At 63.3% G+C, this 13,208-nt stretch overlaps 1 protein-coding gene across 2 annotated transcripts; it reads left to right on the top strand.

Moving 5' to 3' along the window:
* Positions 1-29: 29 nt before the first annotated feature.
* Positions 30-9,817, top strand: RNF166 (ring finger protein 166). Of its 2 annotated transcripts, none has more exons than XM_032284683.1 (6): positions 30-280; positions 4,901-5,057; positions 6,580-6,692; positions 7,243-7,342; positions 7,702-7,809; positions 8,738-9,817. In XM_032284683.1, the coding sequence occupies exons 1-6, from the start codon at positions 30-32 to the stop codon at positions 8,801-8,803; spliced, it is 795 nt and encodes a 264-aa protein (XP_032140574.1). In that variant the 3' UTR covers positions 8,804-9,817. The 2 variants fall into 2 exon arrangements, with proteins under 2 accessions (XP_032140574.1, XP_032140573.1); XM_032284682.1 differs by having other exon boundaries at positions 7,228-7,342.
* The last annotated feature ends 3,391 nt before the right edge of the window (positions 9,818-13,208 follow it).

The raw sequence follows: 13,208 nt of genomic DNA, 5'->3' as shown, positions 1-13,208 counted from the left end.
GCCAGGCGCGGCCGGGGCGGCGCCCTCCGATGACGTCAGCGCGGCGCAGTCGCGGCCGTGACGCGCTGGCCGGGCCGGGCCGGGCCTGGACAGCGGGCGGCGGGCGGCGCGGGCCTGGCCCCGGGATGGCGATGTTCCGCAGCCTGGTGGCCTCGGCTCAGCAGCGGCAGCCGCCGGCCGGGCCCGCGGGCGGCGACAGCGGCCTGGAGGCGCAGTACACCTGCCCCATCTGCCTGGAGGTCTATCACCGGCCCGTGGCCATCGGCAGCTGCGGTCACACGTGAGCGCGCCCGCCGGGGGCCGCGGGGAGGGGGCCGCGCCCCGCCGCGGGGGGGATCGCTGGGCCGGCGGCCGCCCCGGAGCAGCCCCGGACTGGGCGCGCGGGGTCCGGGCTCCCCTGCGCGCCGCCGCCGCTGTCCTCGGGGCGGTTCGTCCTCCGCCCGGGCGCCCGGTCCGCTGCTCCTGCGGCTCCCGGGCCGACCTGCGGCCCTGCCCAAGCTCGGGGTCCCCGGGGGCTGCGGCGGGCGCTCGGGTACTCAGAGGCCCGCAGGTGCCGCCGCTGCGCTGGTGGTGGCGGCGTTGGTCCTGTGGGGCTGGAATGGGCAGTTGTGAATAAATGACTTGTGGCTTTTGCTATCGACTCTTGTCCGGACCCGCTGTTTGCCCGTTTTGACGACAGAGGAAAGGAGTTCCCTAAAGTTGAGAGGGGCTTGTTTGGAGTCTGATGTTACGTTTTCTTTGACGGAGAACTTGGGTCACAGCAGTCACTGACTAGCCAGGCCGCCCGGTCCGCAGGGGAGCAGACACTGACCCCCTTGCTGGGGTTTCCACCGGCACCAGGGCTCAAAGCTGCTTCCTGCAGGGCGTTTCGGGAACAGAAACTCGAGGACGTGGCTTTCCTCCCGGCGGGGACCTGGGCTCAAGCATTGTGGAGCTGCCCGCCCCGTTGGGAGGAAGCCGAGATCGGAGGTCTGCTCCACAACCTCCCCCAAGTGCTGGATAATACAGCTCTTGAGCAAAATGAGCAGTGGCGGGGTGGAGAGCGAGCAGGAGGGCTTCCCCAGACATCCAGGCTGCTGAGGTGGTGGAGGCTAGGGAGGTGCACCCAGGCTGGCAGGAGGCTCTAGAACATTTTGCAAGCAAAGACAGCTGACTTCAGAGGCTCCTACTACAGAGGGAGCTGGTGGCTGTGTGCCGGGCAGCCACGGAGGTGGCAGGGCCAGTGTCGGGATGCAGAGCTGCTTGGTTACCTGTGTCAGGTGGCACCGGTCCCTGCCCACGCTGGGATAGCTCTACCGACTTCTCCTGTGAGGCTGCTAAAGGCTCTGCTCCCGCTCCTCCATCTCTCTTTGCTGTGACATTTTTGTGTGGCAGCCTCTGAAGAGGACTGTTTTTTTGGAGACGGAATGTTGCTCTTTTCACCCAGGCTGGTGCAGTGGCGCTACCTGGGCTCACTGCAACCTCCACCTCCTGGCTTCAAGCGGCTTTCCTGCCTCAGCCTCCTGAGAAGCTGGGGTGCCCCCCACCATGCCTGGCTTATTTTGTATTTTTATTAGAGATGAGGCTTGACCAAGCTGGTCTCACACTCCAGACCTCGTGATCCCCCCGCCGTGGCCTCCCAAAGTGCTGGGATTACAGGCGTGAGCCACCGAGCCCAGGGGGACTTCTTGTGAGCAGGTAGTAGCAGGTATTTCACGTGTGTTCTGCACCTTCTCATCTGTTACCAAAGGCTGCGAGGCTTGACGTGGGCCTGCTTTTAAAAGCCTCCCATGGGCTTTGGGTGTCAACACCTTCACCTTGTGGTGACCACAGCATTTCCACTTTCCTGGTCAGCACAAATAGATATTTGCCCTTGTTTTCCAAAGGCATGCTTTCCTAAAATGTGGTTTTCATCACACAGAATCCAGAACTGCATGGAATTGCGGAGCATCTTTCCTATAAACTCCTCCTCTCCCACATGCTTCTCGGTAGAATCTGACAGCCATCCTAGTCTCACTGTGGGTCCTGCGGGAGCGTGTCACACAGCCTGTGCCTTTCGAGGGCTTCTACCCCTGACTCTCCCTGGCAGCTTTGTCTTCTGGCCGCATCCTCTGGCCCTACCTTTCTGTTTCTTGCTGGTGTTCCTCAGGCATGCACGCAGACGAGCACAGACAGTTGCAACTCTCAGGGCCCCCTCTGTAAGCTCCCAGCCAGAACAGCTTCCTCCTCCAGGGTAGATTTCTTGCGGTAGGAGTACCGCAAGCACCCTGCTCTAGCCTTGGGCAGGAGGTCCCCTGGGGGCCCAGCAGGGCCTGTTACCACTTAGGGGGCAGTCTGAGCAATAAGCCACCTCTAGAACCAGCAGCCTGTGGCCAGGACGCATGTGATCACGACCCCGCCTGGAAGGCCTGTGTGAGCAGCCTCCCCTGCGCAGGGCAGCCGTGGGCTGGCTGAGGGCCTGCCAGGCAGATCCCTGAAACGGGCTGTCCAGCTCCTCAGCTTATGCAGCGGCCAGTGTGGCAGCGACACCCCATCAGCAGTCCCCAGTGCCTGCTGGGAGGACTGGTGTGCGGTCCCCCCTCCCTTTGCAAGGCTGTCACGCCCCCACAACACCCATCGCCCTCAGCTACTTCCTTCAGCCGAGAAGCTGCTCAGCACCAGCCCCTGGGTGGGTGCAGACAGGAACTTCCTGTGGGGGCAGCGGGCACTGCTCCTGGTTGCTGGCTCTCTAGCCACCGGGGTGGTCATCGCTGGAAACTAGGCCAAGGGCTGTACCCACCTTCTCGTTCTGCTTCCTGCTCCTCAGGGGCCCGGCTCCCCCGCCTGCCAGGCTGGGTTCCCTCTCATATCTTCCTCAGGCCTGGCTCTTCCACCTGCCAGGCTGCATTCCCTCTCGTGTCTTCTGAGTCCTTCAGGGCGAGGCTGAGGCTGTCTTCCTCCTATCTTTCCTCTCTTCCTTCCCCAGCTTTGCCTGCAACACTTCTCCGTCCACTGAAGTAGCTGCCACTCAGCCCATGGCCGTGCAGTGCAGCCGGGCTCCCGCCTGGCCTCTGGCAGCTTAGGGTTCGCTCAGCAGTCAGTGCGATGTTAGAAGATTCTTAGCGCCCCAGAAAGAAACAGGGCCCTCCCTGGCAGCCACTGTTCTTTCTGTTGCTTTGTTTCTGTGGCTGTTTAGCGAGTGGACTCCTGCCACACGGCCGGCCGTGCTTGCTGTCTGCCCTGCATCGTTTCCCAGGCCTCCCGGCGCGTGGCGAGACTTCACATCTGTTCCCAGCCGAATACCCTTTCCATGCGCCTCACGCCAGACGCTTTCTTCATCCATCTGCTGAAGGGCACCTGGGTTGTTTCCGCCCCTCCCTACCCTGAGAGCCTGAGCGTGGGGGGGCCCCGGGGCCTCCCCACGTGGATCATCTTGCCAGCACCTTCCTCCCGGAATCGGATGGAATAGGTGGCCTTCACGGCTTGAGTCCAAGGGCCAGTGCCAGGGATGCCCCAGGAAATACCTGCTGGGGTGCTCAGGTGTGGGAGCGTGGGTGTCTCCTCCGCAGACCTGCCGGGACATCTGCTGAGACCTCGGGCGAGGTGGGTGAAGTGGCAGGAAAAGGCTCATTGGGGGCTGTTCACTTTGACAGGCCTCAGGATGAGTCCCACTCTCTCACACAAAGGTTAATGTGGGAGCCACCGCCAGGTGGGGCTCCACAGGAATCCAGTGGTGGGGAAAGAGGGCAAGGGGGACAGCAGGAGGGACATAAGACGCCCCCTCGGCCTTCCTCCTCACAGAAGGGGCCTTTTCTCGGGAAGGATGTGGAAATCTTGATGGCAAAAAGGACTCTGGCCCTTAATTCAGCTGAGTGGTCTGTGAACTCAGGAACTGCCCACTGTCCCGGCCAGTGGGGCTCCTACACCAGCACTGTGGCCCTGCCAGGGAGAAAGGAAACCGAGACCCCGGTCCCCCTGCCAGCCCCCCTCCCCCACCCCACCCCTGCCACCATCCGACAGGTTTCCTGTGGCTGAGGGGCTCCGCCTCCCTTCCAGCTCCTCCCCGGGGCTCAGCTGTCCCCACCCCCATGGCAGTCCTCCCCCAGCAGGATGTGGCTGCGGGATCAGGCTTCTCTGTTTGCGCTGGGGCTCTCACTGGCTGGCTGTGCTCCCCTCCAAGGCCTGTGCGCGTCTGCAGAGTGGGAGGTGGCTGTAGATACCAGCGGAGGGTGTGTGGGTCCGGAGTGCGCCCAGGGCCACAGGACGTTCATTCTGTCCTCCCAACGCAGTGTCTCCAGGCAGTGCCAAGAGACAGGGCCCATGGGAGCCTCAGGTGCCCCACGGCGGCCAGGACCTGAGCCTCTGCTCCTGCCTGCGAAGCTGTCCCAAGCCAGGTGCCTGCTACCCCGCCTCAGAGTGTGCTGCCATGGCCGGCTTTGGCCCTTCCCTGTCCAATGCTTCTGGAGGCCCTGGGGGCCCTGGGGCCTAGCAGTTTCCTTTCCCATGATTGTCTGAGTTTTGATCCCCTGGAGCGGCACTAGAAGAGTTTCCAGAGTCCCTGGGTCATCCCCGTGCCCCACGGCCCACCCAGGTGTTGTCCCCATGTGAGCGTGAGCCTGGTGGGCCAAGCGTGGGGCTCCTGCCTATGGGAGCTCCTCTGGTCCACACGTGGTAGACAGCCATCGCTATGGCTCTGTCCCAGACAGAAAACCACAGGGGCCCTACTGTCAGGAGGGACCGGGGCCACGCTTTAGCCAGATGGGGCCCATCCAGTTGGGGGGCCTTGGGTGTAGGAGTGACTGTCTCTAGAAATGGCGATAGCAGTTGGGAGAGCTGTCCCTGCAGACCCCACAAGTGCTGGGTCCTGAGAAGGGGCCCGGGTGAGGCCTGAGTTTGGGAGACCCGAGTGGTGGGCCGGAGCTCAGGCCCCTGTCCCCTGCAGGTTCTGCGGAGAGTGCCTCCAACCATGCCTGCAGGTGCCATCCCCTCTGTGCCCACTCTGCCGCCTGCCCTTCGACCCCAAGAAGGTGGACAAGGCCACCCACGTGGAGAAGCAGCTCTCATCCTACAAAGCGCCCTGTCGAGGCTGCAACAAAAAGGTACTGCCCACTCGGGCCGTCCTGGGAGGCGGGTGCACTCCATGGGCGGCCTCAGCCCATGGGTTCCACAGAGGGCGGGGCTAGGGCCACCTCGCTTTCCTGTTGAGTAACCGCAGTCTCTGCTCCTGCACCAGGAAGCTGGCCCGGGCACCTCCCTCCCCTCCGTCTTCATCTCTCCCTTCCCATTGTGACGACTGATGGGGGCCAGCCGGCCTGGCCCGGGCCAAGGGAACCCATGTGGGTCATGGCCAGTGAAGGCACGGGGCCTGAGCTGAAATCTTCCCATGCAGGCTTCCCCTGCCAGCTGATACCGGGGACAGCGCTGGGGGCTCCAGGGTCACCAGGGCCACAGGCAGGGTCAAGGACATATAAGGGCCAAGCACTCTCCAGCTGCCAGCAGTGCCAGAGCCGGGCGGGTGGGCACCGCCACACTGCATCAGAGCAGCCCAAGGGCCTGCCACTTGTCATGGGCCTCGGTGGCCCCCCTTTTCCGTCCTGTCCTGGAGCCTGGCCTATGCCCCACAGCCCTCCCTGGCACACTCATCTCAGGATGAGGAGGCCCCAGCTGGCGGTTGTTTCTTTCAGCGGCTTCTGAGGGACTGAGCAGCTATAATTGGTTGTGAATTATTTCTCACGTTGCCGCGTCTCAGGTTATGAAGCTCTGCAAAGCACTCACACTGGAACGCGGCCCCTCGGGGCCTTTCCTCGAGGTCAGAGGTCCAGACGTCCAGAGGCTGCCCCCGATTCCAGAGTGGCGAGGCTGAGCAGGCTGTGGTCTCAGGTGCTTGGGCACCTCCCGTCTCCTCCCTGCTCCGCGTTCCTCTCTCCTGGGCAGACAGACAGGATCAGAATGGGTCACATGCAGAGCGGCCTCACCACACCACAGCGGCTGATTCTCTAACCTGGGTCTTCCAGCACAGCTGTGTCTCCTGGCACCTTGCTGGGATGTGGCGCACCCCTCGGAGTCCAGCAGCCCTGGGCAGAGCTGTGTGCCAGGCTTGTGTCCAGGAGGACCTTGGGCACCTGTGGTCCTGCAGCCTGTTGCCCTGGACGTCGGGTGGGCTGTGGATGGAGGATGGTGCCCTGCCCCCGTGGAAGCATTCTCAGCCTGCCTCAGTTCCAGGGAGTGTCTGTCCCCAGCCTGGGGCGTGTGCTGAGTGGCAGGCTTCGTGGCAGGCTTCGTGGCCCCCACGGCCGCTTCCTTTTTCTGGAGCATGTATTTGAACCACCCCGAGCTCTGCCTCCCCCAGGTGCCGGAGATAGCCTCGCCTGCTTCCCACCACCCTTCTCCGGCCAGGTTTCTGCCCTCGGCCAGGTCATCCTCCAGTGACTTGCTTTTGGCCATGGAGTAGCGACTGCTCCGTGCCTGTAATTTAGCAGGAGAAGGGACCGGGTCCCCCTCTGCTGGCAACACAGATGCTTGCTTGCAGTTTTCTGGTCCTGGACACCTGAGGTCTTGGCCTCCCCAGGACAGCCCTTCCAGATTCCCAGGACTGCCCTGCCCTCCTGCCCTGTCTCCTAGGTGACCCTGGCAAAGATGAGAGTGCACATTTCCTCCTGCCTGAAGGTCCAGGAGCAGATGGCCAACTGCCCCAAGTTCGCCCCCGTGGTGCCCACGTCCCAGCCCATCCCCAGGTAGGCCACCCTGTGGGGTTAGGGGAGAGGGACAGAGTCCTCAGCTCTTTCCTCACTCTGGGAGCAAGCGCGGTGCCCTGTCCCAGCGAGGCTGGGGAGTCACCCTGGGTCAGGCCACTCTGGGGTAGTAGACCGACCTTTCCTTGCCGCCCTGCAGGAAGGCACCTGTGTCACCCTCCCTGGCACACTCACCAGACTCCCTGGGGTACAGACACCTCAGGTGTGGGGTGCAGAAGGAGGGTGTTGGCCAGACCCACAGGTCACCTCCCAGCGGGTGGACGGGCCAAGAGATGGCTCTTCCAGGGCAGCGCCAGCAGTCTCCACCCTGTGGCTGGCCTGGTTGTGTGAGGTAGACGAGGGTCCTGGGTGTGTCCTCAGGAGGTCACGGCGTGCAGAGGCATAGGGGGCACCCAGGCAATGCTGCGTCCTGCCGTCTATGGAGGGTGGCCTGGGGCCACGCCTGCGTTTGATAGAAGCAGGTGGCAGGGCCCCTAGGCCTCCAGCTGTGCCACTCACCCTACCCCCGCCCCGCCAGCAACATCCCCAACAGGTCCACCTTCGCCTGTCCATACTGCGGCGCCCGCAACCTGGACCAGCAGGAGCTGGTGAAGCACTGTGTGGAAAGCCACCGCAGCGACCCCAACCGCGTGGTAAGCAGCGCCTGCCTGGCCCGGGGGAGCGCCACCTGTGCCGGGGGGTCTGTGGAGCCAGTCCCTGCGGGTTCTCGGTGTTCAAGCCTCAAAGGCCTCCTGAAACCCGTGGTGGGGACCTGGCTGCCCCAGCAGCACCTGGCAGGAACCAGGGAGCATCCCTAAGTCTTCAGGGTGACGCTCGCCAATTAATTCGCTGGTCACCCAGGCATGTTCCTCTGGGTCTAGGGTGCCTTCCCAGGCTGGGGCACTGATAGGGGCTCGGGAGGGCACCCCAGAGGCTGGAAGGACCCCCAGTCCTGCGAGGCCGTGCCGCCTCGCCCTGGTCCAGCCTGGCCTGACCCCAGTGCCCCTTCCAGGTGTGCCCCATCTGCTCGGCGATGCCCTGGGGGGACCCCAGCTACAAGAGCGCCAACTTCCTGCAGCACCTGCTGCACCGGCACAAGTTCTCCTACGACACCTTCGTGGTAGGCATCCTGCCGGGCCGGGCCCCACCCTTCCTTGGCCACCCTCCTCCTGCGAGGGCCCCTAGCCAGCCTCAGGGTCTGCAGAGCTCAGGGGAAGCCAGAAGTAAAAGCCTCACTTCAGGTGGCTACGCTCCTGCAAGTTCCGAGGGGCGGGGGGAGGGCCGAGAGCAGGTGGGGAGCGATGGTGGCGGAGCCCGAGTGGCCACTAGGGGGTGCCCAGGCCTCTTGGGGACGTGGACCACACCGGGCAGGTCCCTGCCTGCCCACCCCACGGAGCCCCTTGAGGGTGAGCCGGGCTTCCTTCCGGAAGCTTTCTGGAGAGAGCTGGAAGGACTTCCATCGACATCGGACCCTCCAGCTTTGTCTCCTTCCCCCAGCCGCCGTGGGTCAGGCTTGCACCCAGGCCGGCAGACCCTCATGCAAACTCTTCACTCCTGATGCGGCCGCTCCCTGCTCAGCCCTGTGTATTCCTGGCCCTGGCTTACAATCCTGGTGACAACTGTCACTCCCCCTGCCAGCCGCCCAGGACCCATGCTCCTGACAGCCTCAGGATGCAAAGTGTTGGAGGTCAGGGAGCCCTGGCCTGCCTGCTCACCTCGGACGCCCCAGGGCTTAGAGTCTGAGCTGAACCAGCAGCCCCCAGTCACCCCACAAACCCACCCAGCACCCAGTCACCGGGCGCTTGGTGTCTGCAGACCCCTGGGCCCCCTCGGGCAGCTAGCTGAAGATGAGAACTCCGGGGAGCAGGTGATGGTCACACCTGCACTCGGCACCTTTTCAAGGCCGCAGGCCCCATGCCTGCGGGACGGCAGAGCCAGGTCCTTCCTGTGTCCTGCTGGAGGGAGGCAGGAAGGGTGGACACGCCTGTGTGGGTGATGGGCGGAGGGGCGGCCCTCAAACCCGGCGCTTCTCTCCTTCCTGTCTCCAGGACTACAGCATTGACGAGGAGGCTGCCTTCCAGGCCGCCCTGGCCCTCTCTCTCTCTGAGAACTGAAGGGGGCAGCGGCACAGCCACCTGCCCCTGTCGGGGTCAGGGATGCCCTGCTCCAGGGACAGGGCTGGGCTCCTGTGTCGCACCTGGCATCTCCTCGGAAACATGCCTCACCGGCCCGGGAGGAGCGTGCACCTGTGCAGGAGGGGAGCCGGGGACGAGCCTCCAGGCCTGGAGCCGGGCCAGCCACCTAGGCCGCCAGGGCAGGGCCGCCTGGTCCCGCCGGGGTCGCTGGGATATTCGGTGCTTCTGGCCAAGCAGGCGGCCTCCTTGGGCAGGGCTGGCCACTGGGACCTGGAGCAGCCGCTGTCTCTTCAAAGCCATGATGCCCCCGCGTGGGAAGGAGGGACCAGTGGCGTCTGAGCTGCACTCTGCAGTCGAGCTGGGAGGAACCCCAGCGGCCGCGCTGCCCGCCCAGCCCGCCTGGCCCCGCCCCGCTTCCACCTTGGCACTCGGTACTGGCTTTTGTGACACTTAGGAATCCTGGCATCTTTTCTATACGATCCAGTGTGATCACCTTTTCACATTTTTTAGCGCAAAGACACAGCGGTTACTCTTCATACTGCAGTATCTGTGTTTGACTAGGAATAACAGTATTTTTATGGAACATTTACAAAATTATATTTTTAAAAAAAACAAAACAAGCATTGTGGGATTGGGGCAAGGAGGAAAGGAGCAGCGGGGCCTGCCTGGGCCACCCACTCTGTGTCTGGGTCCTTGAGGTTTGTGAGTTTCTCTTTGATAACCAGGAAGAAATCCCAGCACCCCAGGCACACCCCAGGAGAGGCAGGGCCGGCAGAGCAGGGGCCCCCTCCTGACCTCAGCCCACCATCACCCTCAAGGCTGACGGTGCCCGCTGCCGGAGGAGACTTCGCCCTGGCTGTGCGGTGCAGCGCTTCGGGGCCTGGGCAGGGGCCCGCGTGGCAGGCCGGGCAACGCGTCAGCACTCTTTTCTGTTCTTGGCATTAATTGTTGCTGTCTTTTTTTAAAAAAAAAGTTTAAATAAAATGTCTCAGAACATCTCTAGCAGCCCCGACTGGGTTTATCCTCCGCGGTGTGGATCGCCAGCTGCTCTGTACGTGGGAAGCCGGCCGTGTCTTCCCAGGCAGCCCATGCTGGGGTGCAGCCTGCGGCCATGTGTGCCCTGACCCAAGCCTCGTCCAGCCATGGAGGGTCGCACAGAGCCATGCCGGCATTGGCACTGGGCCCTCCTCCTTTTAAGGGAGTACGTGCTCCTGCGCCCACAGGGCTCCTATTTCCCACTTGCCTGGGCTTCTAACTCCTAGCTGCTTTCTTTTTTAAAAGCCGGGGTCTCACTCTGTCGCCCGGGCTGGAGTGCAGTGGTGCGATCATAGCTCACTACAGCCTCCATCTCCTGGGCTCAAGTGACCCCCTGCCCTGACCTCCTGTGTCCCTGGGACTACAGGTGTGGGTGACCTGGACTGGTTTCTGAGCACACTGAGCGTTACGAAAGTGCTTGTAGCTCTGCGAGGGGTCACCATCAGGGGCAGGGGATCCCCTGTTTTCTAGTCTCTGAGGGCCTCAGGCTGACAAGAATCACCTGCTCGCGCACCCCAGAGCAGCCGGCCATCCAAGGTCAGCCACCGTTTTCCTGCTTCCTCTCTCCCTTCTCAGTTAAGGGGTGTTTTCAGTCTCTGTTCTGGATTCTTTTTTTTTTTTTTTTTTTTGAGACGGAGTTTCGCTCTTATTGCCCAGGCTGGAGTGCAGTGGCACGATCTCAGCTCACAGCAACCTCCGCCTCCTGGGTTCAAGCCATTCTCCTGCCTCAGCCTCCAGAGTAGCTGGGATTACAGGCATGTACCACCACACCTGGCTAATTGTTCTGGATTCTTTACTAGAAGGGGAGGTGGCTGTCCTGACCCTGAAGGCCACAGCTTGGGCCGGACATGCAGGAGCCTCCACCAGCCTTCACACCAGGGGAGACGCCCCTTAGGGAGCACAGCTGACTTCAGACTGCACTTGCCAAGGGCCACCGGAGACCCCACCTTCCCTTCCCACTACTCTTTGACCCCTGGTGACATGGTCCTGTGTCTGGGAGGTCCTCACCAGGCAGCACCAAACATCAGAGAACAGCAGAGCCAGCTGCCAGCCTGCCTTTCCCTGTGACCTTCCAGGAGGAGGCTTGAGACAGCCTCCCCAGGAACCATGGGGCCTCCCAACTGATGCTCAGTGAGGCAGACAGCATGCAGAGCAGGGCCATTCCCAGCGGCGGGTGGCTGTGTGTTCACCCTCTCCACGGCTGACCGGAGGGTGACACGGAGCAGTCACGAGGGCATGACCCTGGGTGTCCACGAAGCCTGGAGGCGGCTCTGGGCCCTGTCTGGACGGACTGTGGCCTCAACTGCAGCCCTCGGGGAGGTGACGCCCAAGTCTCTGCGCCTCACCGGGGGAGGCTGAAGCACCTGCGAGTCAGAGTGGCTCCCTGATGCCTCGGGGGAAGGGGGAGGGGCTGTCAGGTTGTTGGGGGCGTGGACAGGCTAGGAACTGCCTGGACTCCCAGGCTCTGCTCTGCCCCAGGCCCCCTGCTTCCATGCAGGCAGGTGCTTCGGGGAGTGAATTCTGATGCTGGCCTGTCTAAGACTCCCTGCTCTGTGTCACCCTCAGCTCTGAAGGTCCCTCCTGGGACCACGCTGTGACCGCTGGTGCTGGGGACTCAGCAAGGCCGGGGCTCGGTCGGGGGCACTGGGCCCAGGTGGGGCAGGAGAAGGAAAGGCTCTCATGCCCACTGTCGCTCATGCTGCGGATGGGAACGGTTTTAACCGACTGTGGCCTCTGAAAGGCGCATGAGAAGCCCGTCCCTGTGTGCTTGTCCCACTGGGTGGCCCTTGTCCTCAGGCAATGCGACCGCCCTCCCTGACCAAACCACAGCCACACGCCTCCTACCGGCCAGCATTGCCCAGAGTCGAGGACAGAGAACGGAGCCCAGACAAGGAGCCAACGCAGTCACACTCCGCCAGCCCCGCTCCCAAACGCTGGGCTGCCTCTCAGCCCCACGGAGGAAGCTGAACCCTGTCCCCTCCCGGTTGGACCCAGGCCTTCCGCCACTGCGGCTCCAGGGGGCTGTGAGAGGAAGCCCAGGGCCCCTCCTCAGGGCACCCTCTGTCCCTGCACGTGGGTCTGGAGGCAGCAGGCCCAACCCTCCAGGTCCCCTCATGGAGGCCACAGGAGAGCTGAGAGCCGCAGGCTGGCGTCCAGGTGGAGATTCGGCCTCAGCCTTCCTCATGGGTGACCTGGTGTCTGGAAGGGGCTGCCCAGTCCAGGGGAGGACTTCAGAATGACAGGAAAGTGATGCCTCGGGGTCCCTTGGAACTCAGCAGACCTGGCCGTATGGGGAGGTGGCCTGAGGCTTGGAGGAAGGCCCCCAGCTCCATCTTGCTAACAAAGCCCTAGGTAGAGCCGGACGACTGCACTGGGATACAGTGGGGCTGTCCCAGCCACAGCGGGGAGGCCAGGCCCCTCCTATGGCCACTCGAGGGAGATACGCTGAAGCGCCTCATGTCGTGGGGTGGGGGCGTGCACGGCGCCGGAGCCAGAGAGCGGCCCACTCAGACCACACGGGCCTCGGCGGCTAGGATGTGGGCCCACCGCTCTTGGGCAGGGCCCCGGAAGCCTGGGTCTCCCTCCCACCCTGGGGTACAGCAGGACCTGACTGGGAGGCGCCAAGCCACGGAGGGCTCCTGCCCGGCGGGGTCCAGGCCCTTCACAGACTTGCAGCAGCACGCCCTCGGTTTCACTTACGCGACAGCATGGGGAGCGCGAACCCTGCCGTCCAGAAAGCGCCACCAGGTCCTAGGGACCAGGGAACTTCCCCATTAGAAAGAGCTCAGGTGGCCCCAGACTGGACCCCCCAAGAAAGTGCCCGTAATTCTCATACCTGGGTCTCAGGAGCCACGACCAGCACTCTGGGCACTCACAGGCGGCGGCAGCAGGGTGTGGTTTACAAGACGCCAGCCCAGGCCTTTCCAGAACCACAGGTGTGCGTGACGGGGGGCGGTTTCCTCCAACTGAGGGCCTCCCAGCTGCAGCTCCTCTATCCCAGGGCCCAGCGCACGGGCCGCAGCAGCCTGACCCTCCCAGGATCCTCTGGGTGCCTCTGGGTGGTGCCTTGGCGTTCCTCTAATTTGGGGCCACCTGATTTTATGCTCATGTGGCCCTAGGGAAGGAGGCACAGGCCGGTGCTCCTGTTTCATAGATGAAAAAACATATTCAGAAAACCTGCCCCAAATCCTCTGCTAACAAGAGGCACATAGGGCTGGCATTCCACTGTGGGCCCAGCCGGGTCACCTGAAAAACCCAGGAGGCCTCCACGGGGACCCTAACACCCCACCCCAGGACGTGATGCAGGGAGGGAGGGCGCCCTCAGCCCCAGCCTCCCCAACACGGAGTG

Source organism: Sapajus apella, unplaced genomic scaffold (genome assembly GCF_009761245.1).
Source record: "Sapajus apella isolate SASKATOON/1434 unplaced genomic scaffold, GSC_monkey_1.0 scaffold15, whole genome shotgun sequence".
Taxonomy (NCBI): Eukaryota; Metazoa; Chordata; class Mammalia; order Primates; family Cebidae; genus Sapajus; species Sapajus apella.
This window is presented reverse-complemented; position numbering and strand designations above follow the sequence as displayed.